This window comes from Camelina sativa, chromosome 6 (genome assembly GCF_030686135.1).
Source record: "Camelina sativa cultivar CO46 ecotype springtype chromosome 6, ASM3068613v1".
Lineage (NCBI taxonomy): Eukaryota > Viridiplantae > Streptophyta > Magnoliopsida > Brassicales > Brassicaceae > Camelina > Camelina sativa.
Window position 1 is genome coordinate 16,091,076 of NC_141885.1, and position 16,694 is coordinate 16,107,769.

A 16,694-nucleotide genomic window follows, 5' to 3' on the forward strand; every position below is an offset into this window, starting at 1 on the left:
TTGATGAAATTTGGAATATAAAGTTTGGGTTTTTAACTGAAAGTTTGGCTTCAAACGAACATGTAGGAGGGGAACTTCGAGCCACTGAAAGATGTAAACTTCCTGCTTCAGATACTTTTCTGGTTAAAAGATCTGTCAGGTATCTTCTAAGCTCCTTGTCTTTTAGGACTTGTCAGATTTCATATTTTCATTGACTGGTGTGGTTCCAATTTAATTTCCTTCCTATTCATGCAGCTCGTAGGAACAACGTGAGGGCTGACTGCTGAGGCCACTATACACTATTCTTCCGCATTATCTACTTTAGCAACTAGTAAAAAGTCGGGGAATAATAACAAGACAAGATTACAAAGAACATAACATTTGCTTTATATTCTATAATTAGACATGGAACAAGCAATCTCTAGCTTCCCATTCTATTTTAGTCTTCTATGATTTTACCTACATCTCTCGTGAAGAAAATTTTGGAAAAACAGGATAACGAAAGAATAAATGCTCTATAACCTCGAGAGACTACGCAGAAAACTATCACCTCGATGATCTTTCAATCCCTAAAACTGTGCAATAGCAGAGGGACTTGCTTTCAATGAATCTATTATCTTCCTGGGATTCTGTTTTGTGCTTCAGTGTGGAAGGTGATCAGTCAATTCTTAGATATGCAGTTTCTTAGTCAGCTGGTGTTATGCAAAGCTGACCATGCCCAGGACTGTGCTCTACAGGGTACATGCTTGTGCTTCTCACAAATTTTTGATGGTCGCTCACAGGTTTTCTGAGGTGTGAGACCATTGGACGCTTGCTTTTGTTTCTCTTCTTTACTATCGAGCATGAAGCTAATGGGTTTGCAGATCCTGCTCCAACTCTCCTGCACATAAATGGTTTGTAAGAGAATATTGATGAAGTTTGGCAAAGAAAGAAGATGAAATTGGGTTATTGATAATTACCTCAAGAGCTTCTCTGCTGCAATTCTTGCAGATCTAATTGTACTGCGGCTTGGCACCCATTTCACGACTCGGTTAGGCTCAGCTCTCATGGGAGAGTGTATTTTAATGAGCTAAAAGAAAAGATAACCATGTTAAAACCAAAAAGCTAGAAGGGATCTCCTAATCTAGAATAGGCCAAAGCAAATGACATAAACGAATCAAGTGGTTATTCCATAATAACTCGTTAACTGGATAATGAGCAAAAACGAGACACCAGATACTTACACCCAAGCATTCCATCATCTGGTAGTAAGCTCTACCATGCAAAGGAGTATGCCCTTGTCGCGATTCTGAAAAATATCTAGTCCTGAAAGAATATTACAAGAGATTGCTGTCAAACGTAAACATGGTTCATAAACAGACAGGTATAAATAGTAAACATGGTTAATAAGTAAACAGCTAGACAAAACGAATATAGGTAGACTTAATACCACTCTTTATAGCCTGGATCCACAGTAAAACCATACATATCAACTGAATCACACGTCGAGAGAGCAAACTCAAGAGCCTTGAGCCCAGTTCCTTTGGCTGCCGAGCCAAATGAAGCACCAAGCATTAAGTACACAGGATTTTTTATTGGGACTTCCTGCATAGAAAGAAAATCGTCAAATATGTTTCAAAGACCAGGTGCAGATTACAGATATTCAAAATCAAAAGAGCCAAGAGACAAATAAGTGCAATGTACAAACCCGAATCATCTTGTTCATAATATCATGAATTGTTGTTTTTACTAGGAGGACCTCTTGCTTTTTTTCTGCACAATTTCAAAGGATCAGAGAGAGTGGAGTATCTAGTTGCAAGCATAAAAAATGTGACACACACAAATGAGTGAAAAACAAGGGAACAGTTATACAGTACCATCCAACTCCACGACTTTGTCAAGGGCTTTTGCTGACCCTCGGTTAAGAAGACGGAATGTACTTTTCTCTCCTACATATTCCTTGTAGTTCTGCAAGATGATATTCCAAACAAAAATGAAGGTACGTGAGACTACAGAGGGAACAAAAGAATTGGAAGTTTGGTAAAATAAGTCTTCATTAACCTGAATCGGAGCACCATTTTCTCGAAGAACCGCATCGTAAGTATCTATCTCCTTTCCAAACTTTGTTTTTAAAAGATCACCAGAGTTACCAATAACAGCACATCGCTCAAACTGCCGAGGGAAATATGGTGGTGTTTCAGGAAGCACCAATGAAAGCTTCTCAATGCATAAAGATTTATTCTGGCAACGATTACTGCACCAGAGTGCGAGTTTCATTAACGCCAAGAAAAGAAGACGACAACACAGCATTGTACACTATATTTACAAACTACCAAATATATTGTGACTGAGAACCTTAAATTCTAGCTAAATTTGAGCAGTTGGCTATGAAAACAGAGTGATAAACTGATAATAACCAATTATCATGCATTTCATCCCTCGTCTAGTGTCAGTGAAATACTTACAGTTGAATTCCTTTATTGATTCTGCGCCAAGCATAGTCTTCCCATCCATTTGGTAAGGCATCAATGTATTCCTTGGTAAGTATGGTAGAGCTATTCCTGACCTAGTCAACCAACTCGCCAATTAACCCATCAGTTTAAAGACTACAACAAATAAATATGAACTGAAAGTTACACAAACAATAAGAACGGCAACACCCACTTGTTCCCATGTAGCTACTGCTTCGCACAGGTCAAACTCATATGAAAGTCCTTCAAGCTCTCCAGACTTGGGATCTTTCTGTTGTTGTACATAATCCAAGACATCAAAATAAGGTAAAGTACAAATATTCAACAAACCAATCTTAAATCTGCTAATGTATAGAGTCATGCAATCAGTCAAGAGGGAGCAATTACCCATTTGGGAACAGTATCCTTGGGGAAGTTAATTGAAACTTTGCAATAATCTCTACCCGTAGCAGCTTGTAGTCCCAGGCCATTTGCACTCTGCATCATCATTAGATCAGTTCTAATCAGCTAACTCGAAACGGATCAACCAATCGATTCCTAATGACTGATTCGGATTCACTTACTACGCACTTCTTGAATCCGCTCTGCAAAGACTGCAACGCCTCTAAATCTTCATTGCTAAGCCGATTAGACTCGTCTAAATCCACGGAATCATCTTCTTTATCATTAATCATCCCCATACTTCAGAAACAAAAATTTCACGAATACAAACACTATACACTGACACGACGATGGAGTATACATACACTTACATAGATTCGAGACGCCAAAAATGTAGATTAGAACAGCAGAGATTCCAGTAGTTAAAGCTAATAGGAATATCAGATGCAAGAGCTTCATCGATTCCCCCAGTAAAAGCTTCGGCTTCGATCTTTCAAGGAGACGACGACGATGTGAATTAGAATTACTAACGCGAAAGTTCCCGATCTGAGCATTAATGAACAGCGTGTAGTCTCCTTTCTGAAGCTTAAGACGGCATACAGTTTTATCTTAAAACAAAACGCTGCGTATTTAACGAATGATGTTAAAACGGCACGATAGTTATGAAATGAGAACGGTCCACGTGGCTAAAAACCCTTTCCTTGTTCATCTTCAAAAAGACAAACAAAAACCCTAACAATCTCCTCTGTAAAAAAATGTCTGATAGTTCAGATTCCATTAAAGCAAGTTTGATAAGCATCAAGAGCCCATGATGAAATGGTGAATCGTTTTGAATTTTCATGGCGGTTTTAAGTATGGGTTTCGCTTGCAGATCCCATTTCCCTGTTCGTCCCCTGTTTTACTGTTTCTCGAAGGTAAATATATACACTTTTAACAACTACGACAGTATAATTCTATGTAATTTCGTTTTCATATATTTTTATATTCGTGTTCTTTGTTTGTGTTAATATGTTGTTTCGCTTACAGGTTCAGTTCAACACTGCTACTGCTGCTGCAATTTATCATCATGACAAGGGTAAAGCACCAAAGTGGAAGAAATTGAATTCAGAAGATCTTGGGATAACCAGTTCTATGATTTCAAAGCCCGCCCGGGTAGTTCTAAATGGCCTTAAGAGTAAAGGTTGATGCTTTTTTTTTTTTATCTTCTGATAGAATCTAAAGATGAAATCTCAAATGTTTTATTCTTTCTGTTGCTGGTTTTAGAATTTGTTTTCTTTTTTCCATGATGTGATGTGTGTAGGACATGATGTTTACCTTGTTGGAGGCTGTGTAAGGGATCTTATTTTGAAGAGGACACCAAAAGATTTTGATGTACTTACTAATGCAGAGCTTAGAGAGGTTGGTCTCCAAGCTAAAGGTCATCTCTATAGCATTGTCTCTCAATCGGATTTCAAGAAATGATTCTTTTTTTGTTGGAAATGTGTTTAGGTTGTTCGGACTTTCTCAAGATGTGAAATTGTTGGAAGAAGGTTTCCTATATGTCACGTGCACGTTGGGAATGATATGATTGAGGTTTGATGTTTCCTTGTCAAGGATTATCTTTTTAAAACCAATATAAGCATAGCAAAGTCAAATAAGAACAAATCTCGTCACTTTAGATTCCTTTGTATTCTTTTTGAGTAGGTTTCGAGTTTTAGCACATCTGCTCAACATTCTCCTAGAACTGGTTCTGGAAAATCCAATGGCTCCTATGACAAGGACAGTATCCGTTACAATAATTGCTTGCAGCGTGATTTCACTATTAATGGGTATCTTATTAATCCCTAGACAATCTCCTGTCGAAAGAGAGAAATGAATTGGTTCTTCATGTTTCCTGTTAACTTTTATTACATTTCCTTACTAATTTATATTGCTTTTCCTATCTCAGTTTGATGTTTGATCCGTATGCCAAAGTTGTATATGACTATCTCGGGGGAATGGAAGACATTAGAAAAGCCAAGGTGTGGACGTAGTCTGTAATGCCTTTTTTTTGGGGATTAATTATCTACAAATACATATGGTCTAAGTGTGGTTCTTTGCGCACAGGTACGGACGGTGTTTCATGCTGGCACATCTTTTCAAGAAGACTGTGGTGAGTTTTCACTTTTCAGAGAAAAAAATTCATCTATGAATACCATAAATAATCTCTATAATGGAAGCTCATTAGTGCGACATGGTTTATACTATTTCCAGCCCGGATTCTTCGTGGAACAAGAATTGCTGCGCGGTTAGGATTCACAATATCCAAGGAAACAGCTCATTTTTTAAGGAACCTTTCCTTCCTTGTACAAAGACTCCACAGGGTAGGCTTTTGTTATTGCTACTCTCTACAAAGAAATAATTTCTACACATTTGTGTTACAACATCTTGGTCACGAATGATTCTGCGTCAAATGTGTAGGGAAGAATCTTGATGGAAATGAATTACATGTTAGCATATGGATCAGCAGAAGCTTCTTTAAGATTGTTGTGGAAATTTGGGATACTAGAAATTCTTTTACCAATTCAGGTTAGTAGTGATTTCACTCGACTCTTGTTGGGTCTTTTATCGCATCTAGTCTATCTAACTTCAATATTCACAGGCAGCATATCTCATTCACAGTGGTTTCAAGAGACGTGACGAAACGACTAACATGCTTCTGGTAATAAGCAGATGCACATTTTGAAATATTCTTCAGAGACAGGTGTATGTTGCTTAACATGTGGAGTAAAGAACTTATACTTAACATTCAACCATGCAGTCTCTCTTCGGCAATTTGGATACTTTGTTGGCTCCAGACAGACCTTGCCCCAGCAGCTTATGGTATGTGGGTCTTCGTCTATTAAGATCCTTTAGGCACCATCCTTATTATATACAGTTGACAATATTGTAATGCCTAACATAATTGGGTGGGGAATTTGCAGGTTAGCAATCTTGGCTCTTCACAAAGCCCTTGCTGATCAACCTCGATATCCTTCAGTGGTTGCCGCGTTCAGCCTTGCTGTCCACAATGGTGGAGATGTTCTAGAAGCTATAAAAATCACCCATGAAGTCACAAAGCCACATAACAGAAGCTTCTTTGAGCTACTGGAGCCAGAGGAACTGGACTCCCAAACCTTATTGGATGAAGTCATGGATCTTGATTCGTCTATCAAAGAAGCCTTGGGACAGATGACTAATGGGAAGTTTATTTCCAAGGCTATGGCAGCGTATCCTCAGGCCCCACATTCCGATATGGTAAGCACTCCTACTTTTCTTAGCTTCATATAACGAAGTATCATTGGTACATATGCAAATGCAGATTCGTCTCCGTAGAAAGCCTAGACTATTATAGGATAGGGAGTTTGATATATCTTTTTGCTAATGATTAGAAACAAGATTTCCTTGGTTAAGCTGTTGTACTAATTATCTTCTATCGTTGGCCTTTCTACAGGTTTTCATACCGTTGCAGTTGTACCTAGATGCAAGAAGAATATTCGAGTGTGTGAAGGAAAATGTGCAGAAGGAATTTGTGCCTAAGCAAGACAGTGAAATTGATTATACCTCATTATCTTCAGGCAACCTTCCAGAAGTTAGACATGTATTTGCTAGGGTTGTTTTCGACACTGTCTTTCCATTAAACCCATCTCAAGAGTTGTAGTCCCTCTTGGATTGGTTGTGTTTAAACTGATATACGGTAGAACGCAAAAGGATATTTTCGAAAACTCTCATATGTAGAATATAATAGCTAGATGCAGTGAACACCATTTTTGTACTATTACAAGGTAGAAACAAAATAAGAATAATAATTGGGAGTTTTGCTTCCCTTTTATTGGTCTAGTGTTTATGGCTATGCGATGGAATGTCCTTGTAGTTTTATGCACTTACAGATGGAGCAAGCGCAGTAACTGGAGAAGCACCACCAGTGGATGGCGAAAGAAAATGAGAAAATTATAGGTAAGTGATGGAGTGTCTTTCATATGTTGGTTCTAAAATGATTTGATTATTGATGAGAATATCTTTAAGTGCAGGTGATGAAAAACTTACAATCCAGCTAAAACTTTGACAGCATCAGAGATAACCCACTGCGCTCCTGTTAGTGTTCCTATCATGAAAATGCAAAGTGGAGGGCCCCTAGTTAACATACCCCAAAAAATAGCCTTTTTACTGCCTGTAGCATGTGAAAGAATAACAACCAAGTCGGTAGCAGCCATAAGTAGCCATATATATATATATATATATATATATCAGTGGATGAATCTGAGCTGTTGGCTGTTCTGGTGAAGTACGGATTTGTATGGAATTTCACTCACATCAGTAACAGTATCTCCTTTAGAGTTATTGAGGAGAGAGATGAAGTTATCTGCAGGATGTGAGATGACTGTACAGAAAATTCCTGCAATGTATCCACCTGCAATGTATCCACCTGCAAAGCTTGACTCAAAGCTGAACTGGCTTCGAGCACTCCTCTTTTGGGGTAGGGATCACTTTCTTGTATATGAGCTCCCCATTATTTTCAAAAGTAGCAAATTTCAAAAATGTATCCACAGCAGGTATTCTTTTTAGACTTATCTGATGAGTATTTGTCTTGCCTGCCGTCAGAAATGTTATGTTGGATCTGATTTTGTGGTTCTGTTTGGCATTCAACTTTTGAGTTGATTGGGGATATTCAGGAAATGCTCTTGTTGTTTCTTCCGCTGCTCAACTCTTAAGTTGATTCTTAGTCCATTCGCCAAGGACAAGTTTTCAAGCACAACAGAGGAGGTTTCAGTTACTTGCCCTATTTGCTAAGCAGATCCTGCAATTCTGTTTATTGCTCTGCCTTGCTAGAACAGGTATGGTATTTTTCTGCAAAAAAATTGGATCAGAATAGGGTGATTACCTCTCTCCCACAGATATGTAGTATAAGTGTATAACTAATTCTACGAGAAGCCAAGTAATTGCACATGATTACGTATTTTGAGGATATGAAGTTAGAGAAGAGAGCAGTAATGTCATTGGCAGAAAAATACCATACCTTGTGCTATGTGCTATAGTTTTACTTGCGCTTAAAAGAATGACTTGTGGCAGGTACTGTTACTTACTACTGCACAAGAACTGACTCAGTCTTCATGCCTACTAGGATGCAGACTGCTCCTACCAACGCCTACATAATCTACTACCTTGGAAGTCATCCCGTATCTGGAATGTCGACAGAAGCGGACTACCGAGCCGTTGCAAACACTAACCCTTAACCATATATACCTGATAAGATACATATATGGTTGCAATCACCAATCATGAAGATTGATTTTGGTTGTATGAAAAAAGTCAACGGACGATTGAACAGAATAATCTAATTGGGCCGAAGCTTATTAGCCCCTCAAGGCCCATAAAGAAGAGCGAAACCCTTAACGAGTATATAAGCATGTTTTATTTTTTTTAGCTCTCAACTCTTTCCGGGAAAGGAAGAGCGAGACTGTTTTCATCTTCTCTATGGCCAGCTTATTGGGTTTGTTTCGGGTGGCTCTCTCTTTTATTTAATGTCTTATAAAATAAACATGTCTGGTGGTACTCTAGCTGGAGAGGTTGTTGATTTTAAAACTTTGTTCTTTTAGGTAAGCGAGAGCTAGAAGATGACTTGGAGACCAAACCTATTCTGAAGAAACATAAGGAACATCCGAGGAGGAGAAGAAGGTAACCTAAGATGGTCGGATTCCTCTTGCTCTTTGAGAATTACACTCTGTTCTAATAATGGCTACTCACTCATGTAACAGGATAGTCTCCAGCAGATCAAAGGATGGGTCGAGTTGTTGGAGGATACGAAGCCTGATGAAACTCCCGATTTTGTAGAGGCAGTTGCAGCAGTAAGAAAAAGGACGCTCTTTATTGACCATGTCTCTCGCGGTATTGTAATATCAAATATCATCGATTTCTTCAAAGATGTTGCAAAACTTGTTCGTGTTCAAATTGCTCTAAACCCCAATGGCAAGCGTCGGTCCTGTGGCTTTGTTGAGTTTGCTTCTGCTAACGAAGCAAACAAGGTGAGAGACTAGTTTTTTAGTAGTATTGATGAAATGTATCTTACAGGTGTTTATTTTGAAATTACACCATTTGCTGATTTAAATATTTTCAACTGCAGGCTCTGGAAAAGAAGAATGGTGAATATTTGTTTGGTAATAAGATTGCTCTTCTTGGCGTGGCTGACATAGCTCCCTACCCTCCACGACCACAACGACCCAAGTAAATTGATTTTGACATTTGTTTCTCTAACTTATTGCTATTCCCATTACACAAGACTAACGCTATTATGTTTTTTTTGTTAATTAGTTATTGCATAGATCACAACGTTTGGTAAGTTTTTTTTTTTTACACTATTTGCCTCTTAAGTCATTAGTTGAAATTTTTGGTCTACAAGGATGGAGAGATCACAAGGGTTTTTGATATTCCAGGTACGAAGACTACCTTCTAAGAGAAAGCCTTCCGATAGAAGAAGAGGAGACACCTCCCGATTTTGTTGAGGTACCTCTTCTTGTTTTCTTCAAAATATGCCATGCTCACAAGAATCGCTTTACTTTTTTTAGTAACACAAGTGTTGTCCCAAAGTCGACAGATGACTTAGTTTTAAGGCCTCTTCTCCTTAGAGTTGTGCTAACACACTTGGCTGTTAAAATCCAGATAGTTGCAGCAAGACTACAGACGCTCTTTCTTGCCAATCTCTCTCCCCAAACTAGAATATTACATATGTAAGTAGCACCTTAAATTTTCCAGTTACGTTCTCAGAGCAAGGTTTTCATGTTCTGATGTTTAATCCTTCCACTCTTTTACAGCATCAGCTTTTTCGAAGATGTTGAAGTTGAAGTCGTTAGTGTTCGACTTATTGTAAACCCCGAGGGTAAGCATGTGGGCTATGGCTTTGTTGAGTTTGCTTATGCTTACGAAGCAAAGAAGGTGAGACTATACAAGTAGTTATTCTGTAGTAATGAAGAAAAAAAAAGTAATAAAGTAATTCGAATATACAAGTAGTTATTTGAAAGTATGATACCTGATTAAATCTTACATACACTGTAGACGCTGAAAAAGAAAAATGGCAAATATTTGCATGATCGTAAGATTTCACTTCACTTGGCTAAGACAGCTCCATACTCTCCACGACCCAAGTAAATTATTTTCCGTATAATGGAGATTTGTTTTATGCAACTTATTGCTAGAGTTTTGATGCCATACAGAAGACTAACTCCATTGGTTTTTTTCAATTAGGTACAACCTTGTAGAGAAGTTTTGGTAAGGGATTTAACTATTTACCTCTTGAGTTTGTTATCAAGAACACATTGGGTGAAATTTTTGGTGTACATGGGGAGAGATCACAAGGGTTTTTGATATTCCAGGTACGAAGACTACCTTCGACGAGAAAGCAGTCTGGTACTAGAAGATGAGACACTGGAAGGACTTGATGAAACTCACATTTTTGTTCAGGTACCCCTGTACTTATTATCTTCAAAATATGTCAAGCTCAGAAGAAACGCTTAGCGTTTAATAACACAACTGTTGCCACAAAGTTGAAAGATGACTTATTCTAGGGATGAATCTTTTTAGATGAGGCTACTTTGAGTTGTTATGCAATTTTAACTCCTTTTCTCCTTAAGAGTCAGTGCTAACAAACTTGGCTGTTAAATTCAGGCAGTTGCGGTAAGAAAAAAGACGCTCTGTGTTTCCGATTTATATCACAAAACTAAAATATCAGATCTGTAAGTAACACCTTTAATTTCCTCTCTCTTTCCATCTTGCAGCAAGTTTTTTTCATGACTAATATTTTATCCCTCTAATTGTACAGCATCAATTTCTTTAAAGATGTTGCAACAGTTGTTCATGTTCGACTTGCTGTAAACCACAATGGCAAGCAACTTGGCTATGGCTTTGTTGAGTTTGCTTCTGCTAACGAAGCAAAGAAGGTTACATTAGTTTATATATTAATGATGAAATGTATTTTAGTAATCATTTGAAAAGTAGTGTTTACTTTTGATGGAAAAATTATACAAGAAGTTTTTTGCTGATTCAATCTTTTATACTGTAGGCGCTGGAAAAAGATGGTGAATATTTGCACAATCGCAAGATTCATCTTGATGTGGCTAAGACTGATCCTCCATGCTCTTCTCCACAGCCCAAGTAAATTGATTTTCCCATTTTAGGGAGACTTGTTTCTGTAACACTGGTTGCTAGAGTTTTGATAGCATTACTGAAGACTAACGCTTTTATTTTTGTGAATTAGGTATTTCATAGATCACAAGGTTTGGTAAGGGATTTAACTATTTGCCTCATAAGTTTATTATCAAGAGCACGTTGGGTGATGTTTTTGGTATACATGGAGAGATCACAAGGGTTTTAAATATTCCAGGTATGAAGACTACCTTCGACAAGAAAGCCTCCTGATAGAAGAAGATGAGGCAGTGGAAGGACTTGATGAAACTCCCAATTTTGTTGAGGTACCTCTTCTTATTATCTTGATATAATTCATGCTCAGAGGAAACGCTTTAGCGGTGTAATAACAGAACTGTTGCCACAAAGTCGAAATATATGACTTACTCTAGGGATGAATCTACGTTTTGTTGATATGCGATTTAAGTCTTTTTTTTCTCTCCTTAGAGTCGTGCTAACAGAACTGCTTTTTAATGTCAGGAAGTTGCCGTAAGAAAAAGGACTCTCTTTATTTCAAATCTCTCTTTAAAAACTAAAGTACCAGACATGTAAGTAGCGTAGCACCTTTTAGTATCCTCTTGTGTTCTTGGAGCATGTTATTCATGACTGATATTTTATCCTTTGTTTTCACAGCATCAATTTCTTTGGAGATGTTGGAGAAGTTTTAAGTGTTCGACTTATAGTAAACAGCTGGGGTGGCCGTGTTGGCTGTGGCTTTGTTGAGTTTGCATCTGCTAACAAAGCAAAGGAGGTGAGAGCAGTTTAATGATGAAAAATATTTAAGTAGAGTAGTACTTATGATGACAACTTTACAAGTAGTTATTTGAAAGCACCATTGCTGATTTAATCTTTCATATGGTAGGCGCTGCAAAAGAAGAACGGAGGAAAATTGCAGCGTCATTATATTTCTCTTGATGTGGCTGAGATAGCTCCATACCCTCTCCGACCCAAGTAAATTGATTATCCATGTTTATGGAGATTTGTTTCTCTATTCTTATTACTGGAGTGTTGATGTCATTTTAATGCTATTATTTTTGTTAATTAGGTACAACCTTGCAGAGAAGCTTTGGTAAGCTTTTTTTAATTACTTGCCTTTTGAGTTTGGTTATCAAGAGGACATTGGGTGAAATTTTTGGTATTCATGGATGGAGAGATCACAAGGGTTCTCTTTTGTTTATTTCAGGAACGAAGACTGCCTTCGACAAGAAAGCCTTATGATAGAAGAAGATGATTGGAAGACAAAACCCAATAGGAAAATGAAGCTCTATGGGGTTCATAAGAAGGTAATCTTCAGTGTATCTCGCGGTAAGAAGATTACCTTCTCTGACGACGACAAGTGATAGAAGAAGAAGAAGCTCTTTAGCGTTTTTAACTTGTGATACAATGCTACTTTTTTTTAACTAGTTGGGTTTTTCAGAGAATGTTTTTCACTCCCTTAAGCCGTTGCTCTTTGACTGTTGTCATGAAAGCATAAGTTATGTTCTTGTAATTTAATGGATTCAAGTTATGTTACTAGAAGCTCAGCTTTGTTTTGCCTCTATTTCAAATAATGTTATTAGTTATGGCGTAAAAAATATCAAACCTAGACTCTCTACTGCTTGATCTTACGATCCATAAGCAAAGTACATAATGTGATCGTGACTGCCGTAGTACATTGTTGAAAGAAGAAATTTGAGAAACTAAACAAACATTAGAGAGCAAGCAAATCAACCATGGATACTATCTGTGGAAGAGTTTCGACAATAACAAGTCATGACTGAGATTGGTTATTTTAACAAGATATAACTTGTGCATTGTTCGGAACATAACATTCGAGTCAAATTCGATCACGAAATAACATATTTTGGAAACAGAGAAGTAACTCTTTAAGCCATCACATAGTTGTGCGATTTTGTAACCTGCACATCAAGAAGATTTCAAGATCCATTTTTAATGATCTCATTCACCAGATAAAGAGTCATTAGCAAACATAGAATACAAAAACTACAACTACACTTTCAAATTTCCAAAATCAGTTTTTAACAAACAAAAACTCAAAACAAGTATGATGATGATATACCTAAAACTCAATTAAGCTAATTCAAGTTTGATTTCAAGATGCGAGAGAGCTCTCAATTCTCAAATTGACTACTTAAATCACACATGAGAAATCAATGAAAATTTTGATATATATCAATATATATATATATATAACCAGAGGCAATCGCGGAGAAGGAAGGGGGAAGAAGAGATCACTGACTCCGGATCTGACCTATTTGGAGGAAGATTGAGAGTGTTTGGAGAAATCAGGCGGCGAATAGATGAGAGACGCGACCATAGTTCCAGGAAGAACGGCGTATTTGGCGAGCGCAGCAAGTTTCGAGACTAACGCTTCTCCTCTCATGAATGACATCTTCTTTTTCTCTTCTTCTGCAAAATCTCTCGAGCCGGCGAATGAATTGAGGAAGACGGAGACGATCTGATTGTGTGATACTACGACCCCAACAAAAAAAACAACAGAAGTATTGGGCCCTTATGGGCTTCCTCATTACGTCATCGTTTAAGCCCATATTACTTGGGAGTAGGATTGCTGTTTAAATCTTACAAATTGATGCCATTAGAGAAGAGACTAAACGCTATTACTTTTGTTAAATTAGCCACAACCTTGCTGAGAAGCTTTTGTAAGGGATTAAATTAATTTCCTCTTGAGTTTGTTTTATTATTATTGGGTGAAGTTTTTTAGTGTACATGTGGAGAGATCACAAGGGTTTTTGATGAAACTCACAATTTTGTTGAGTTACATGCATGTTCTTATTGCCTTCAAAATATGTCAGTATTTTGTTGAGGTAGTACACGTATTTGCTACGGTTGTTTTTGACACACGTCTCCATTAAACCCATCTCCAGAGTTGTAGTCCCTCTTGGATTACATAAATTACACGTAACACAACTTGTGTTTAAACTGATTTAGCAGAGCGCAAAAGGATATTTTCAATGACTTCCATATGTAGAAACATAATCGGTAGAGTATAGATGTAGCTAGCAAATACGTACCATTTTTGTACTATTACAAGATAGAAACAAAATAAAAATAATAATTGGGAGTTCTGTTTCCCTTTTTATTGCTCTAATGTGACGGCTGTGCGATGAATGTCCTTATGATATTATGCACTTACAGCTGGAGCAAGCGAAGTAGCTGCTGGAGAAGCACCACCAGTGGTTGGTCTAAGAAAATAACCAAATTATAGGTAAGTGATGGATTGTATTTCATATGTTGATTCTAAAACGATTTGAGTATTGATGAGGATATTTTAAGTGCAGGTAATGAAAAAACTTACAATCCAGCTAAAACTTTGACAGCATCATAGATAACCCACTGCGCTCCAGTTAGTGTTCCTATCATGAAAATGCGAAGAGGAAGTCCACGTGTAAACATACCCCATAATCCTAGCTTCTTTACTGCCTGTAGCATGTGAAAGAACAAAAACCAAGTCAGTGTCCACAAGCTGATATCAGTGGACAACTCTGAGCTGCTTGATGTACTGGTGAAGAGCATGGATATGTGTATGGAGTTTTTTACTTACATCAGCAACGGTTGCTCCTTTAGAATTATTGAGGAAAGAGACTAAGTTATCTGCAGGATGGGAGATGACGGCGCAGAAAATTCCAGCAATGTATCCACCTGCAAAGCTAACCCCGAGCTGAACTGGCTTCGAGCACTCCTCTTTTGGTGTAGGCATCACTTTCTTGTATATGAGCTCCACAGTGTTTTCAAAAGTAGCAAATTTCATCATCGTATCTGCAAAACCTCAATATTACTTTAACTGAAATTATCATCTCAATGACCTTCTTACATTTTCTTGTGTATAGATATACTTACATGGAATCTGGCGTCCCCAGAGAGGGACAAGTCCTTTGTGTAACCCTCGAAGGCCTTCGGATCTGATGATCTTTGGTAAACCATCAGATAAACCACGGGCGAAACCAGGCTGAGTCTGGACCCTGACTTTGACCGCTTCCATTGGACAGAGAGCCACATCAGCAACGATTTCCGCAGAGGCAGAGCCAGCTAGGTAAATCAAGGTCTTGTACTTGGCTGCGTATTCTGGTCCAACGATGTCTGAGTAGTATTTCTTGGAGTACTCATAGAGTCCGTATTTAAAAGCTCCCTGGGCACTGTACCCGAGAAGCGTGGGTGACCAGCCTCTGGTGAAACCCTTGAACCCTTGCTCTTTGATGGTTGTCTTGAAAGCAGAAGTTATATTCTTGTACTTCAATGGATCAATCTGAAAATAACAATAAAATTAAGGGTCTTTCTGTAAACTGAGCTTAGATTCCCTCTCTGAGTTCACATCAAAAATCATGCATGAGAAAAGTCTCTGACGGCGTTGAAGAGTCGATGCCGTGTAAAACAAGAAACTCAACAGTTGACAGCATGTGGAAAGTATAACAAGAAAAGTGGAATTAACAAAACTTTACTAAGTTGAATAATTCATTTGAACAAAAGAAAAATCATAAAATACATCATTCAAGATTTCACCATTTCAATAATAAAGTAGCTTTTGAAGAAGCCTTTACAAAATACTATAAACAAAGTAGTTGGTTTGGAAATTGGAACTTCACCTGCATGTTGCATTTGATGACATCAAGTGGCGTAATCGCCGTGTGCGTGATACCGCAGCATAACATCCCGGCCACCGTACACGCCGCGAAATACGTCGGCGAGTACATTTCTACTTTCTCATTCGGCGTCGCGATGGCGAAACTGGCGGTACCGTTAGATGATGAGACTGAAGAAGTCGGAGAAACTAACAGCCGTGATTTGAAATGAGTCTTCATGGTCGTAGCTGACTCCTCCGGCGACTGAAACAGACGATGATGAGCGAACGAGTAGAGGAAGCTCGGGATCAAAGATCTGCTTGAGTCGCTGAACTCGGACATTTACAGATCGAGTAGAGATGAGATAACTCAAAATTATTTCTGTTGGTTTTTGACTATTCGGGAGAGAGCAAAAAATCTCACAGGTTGAGTGAGTTTTGGTGGAATCGAATTTGACGTATTTATAGGTGCTGAGAGTTTTTGGTTATGAAAATGTCAATATTTTAATCAACCCCCCTCACCATTTGCATCTTTTTACCATTGACTGACCCTGACGTACGTCAAACATTCAAATACTGCTTTGTCACGACTCTTTACTTGTCAATGAGGGTTTGCATACCGAATAAATCATTGAAAACAAACATTGTTATATGTACCCAAATAATTTGGAAAGCCGTCAAAGCAATATATATGCCCCTTGGTAATAATAACTAAAAACATTGTTCCTTCTATTTATGGGTGTTTATGTAACAATTCCAAGTATGGTTAGAACTTAATTTGCTGCAAGCTTCGATTAGGCTTAGAGTACAAGCTATAGTTTCCTCTGTGGGATTCTTGTCAAGAGGCATTGAGGCTGGGTTTTGGATAATTATAATTAATTAAATTCTTCAACATATTGTTGAGTTAATTCAATTAGTGACATATTGAAGTCTGTGAGGTCTTTCATACCAAATCAAGTACCCCATGTGCTTTGAATAATACTAATTGAAATTGTAAAATCTTCACCAAAAAGAACCTAACTTGGACGAAAAAAATAACATAGCACCAAGAAAAGATATAATTAACTTGAATCAGGAGTGAATTTTACTCATGTTGTGATTAATATGTATATATAACAACAAGAAAATAAACATTA

General features: G+C 37.8%; 4 protein-coding genes and 1 long non-coding RNA gene across 8 annotated transcripts; 2 read left to right on the forward strand and 3 right to left on the reverse strand.

Moving 5' to 3' along the window:
* Positions 1–342: 342 nt before the first annotated feature.
* LOC104791104 (sialyltransferase-like protein 2) lies at positions 343–3,383 on the reverse strand. Of its 4 annotated transcripts, none has more exons than XM_087453103.1 (12): positions 3,182–3,383; positions 2,993–3,110; positions 2,817–2,906; positions 2,623–2,700; positions 2,424–2,524; positions 2,020–2,212; positions 1,836–1,926; positions 1,667–1,731; positions 1,409–1,563; positions 1,203–1,284; positions 939–1,048; positions 343–859 (listed from the first exon to the last, which is right to left on the reverse strand). In XM_087453103.1, exons 2-12 carry the CDS (start codon positions 3,107–3,109, stop codon positions 664–666), a joined length of 1,278 nt encoding a protein of 425 aa, XP_087309229.1. In that variant the 5' UTR covers position 3,110; positions 3,182–3,383; the 3' UTR covers positions 343–663. The 4 variants fall into 4 exon arrangements, with proteins under 4 accessions (XP_087309229.1, XP_010515208.1, XP_010515210.1 ...); XM_010516906.3 differs by having other exon boundaries at positions 2,993–3,084; positions 3,182–3,380; XM_010516908.3 differs by having other exon boundaries at positions 2,993–3,066; positions 3,182–3,366.
* A 100-nt stretch (positions 3,384–3,483) lies between these two features.
* LOC104791106 (uncharacterized) lies at positions 3,484–6,641 on the forward strand. Its single transcript, XM_010516909.3, has 13 exons — positions 3,484–3,724; positions 3,837–3,990; positions 4,111–4,208; positions 4,299–4,382; positions 4,494–4,618; positions 4,738–4,810; positions 4,896–4,941; positions 5,043–5,152; positions 5,250–5,357; positions 5,431–5,490; positions 5,590–5,651; positions 5,753–6,065; positions 6,262–6,641. The coding sequence occupies exons 1-13, from the start codon at positions 3,650–3,652 to the stop codon at positions 6,466–6,468; spliced, it is 1,515 nt and encodes a 504-aa protein (XP_010515211.2). The 5' UTR covers positions 3,484–3,649; the 3' UTR covers positions 6,469–6,641.
* LOC104791105 (uncharacterized) lies at positions 6,523–7,962 on the reverse strand. Its single transcript, XR_768874.3, has 3 exons — positions 7,825–7,962; positions 6,855–7,655; positions 6,523–6,715 (listed from the first exon to the last, which is right to left on the reverse strand). It is a non-coding gene; the product is annotated as an uncharacterized LOC104791105 (long non-coding RNA).
* Positions 7,963–8,347: 385 nt separating this feature from the next.
* LOC104698974 (serine/arginine (SR)-type shuttling mRNA binding protein-like) lies at positions 8,348–12,505 on the forward strand. The gene is made up of 20 exons (XM_019246339.2): positions 8,348–8,374; positions 8,564–8,830; positions 8,929–9,029; positions 9,117–9,140; positions 9,239–9,308; positions 9,465–9,532; positions 9,617–9,737; positions 9,858–9,946; positions 10,047–10,070; positions 10,175–10,262; positions 10,467–10,534; positions 10,621–10,738; positions 10,861–10,952; positions 11,056–11,079; positions 11,182–11,269; positions 11,463–11,530; positions 11,616–11,733; positions 11,845–11,933; positions 12,028–12,051; positions 12,166–12,505. Exons 1-20 carry the CDS (start codon positions 8,348–8,350, stop codon positions 12,320–12,322), a joined length of 1,725 nt encoding a protein of 574 aa, XP_019101884.2. The 3' UTR covers positions 12,323–12,505.
* Positions 12,506–13,948: 1,443 nt separating this feature from the next.
* LOC104791107 (mitochondrial phosphate carrier protein 2, mitochondrial) lies at positions 13,949–16,154 on the reverse strand. Its single transcript, XM_087453106.1, has 5 exons — positions 15,584–16,154; positions 14,841–15,246; positions 14,545–14,759; positions 14,299–14,423; positions 13,949–14,185 (listed from the first exon to the last, which is right to left on the reverse strand). The coding sequence occupies exons 1-5, from the start codon at positions 15,899–15,901 to the stop codon at positions 14,125–14,127; spliced, it is 1,125 nt and encodes a 374-aa protein (XP_087309232.1). The 5' UTR covers positions 15,902–16,154; the 3' UTR covers positions 13,949–14,124.
* Positions 16,155–16,694: the final 540 nt, after the last annotated feature.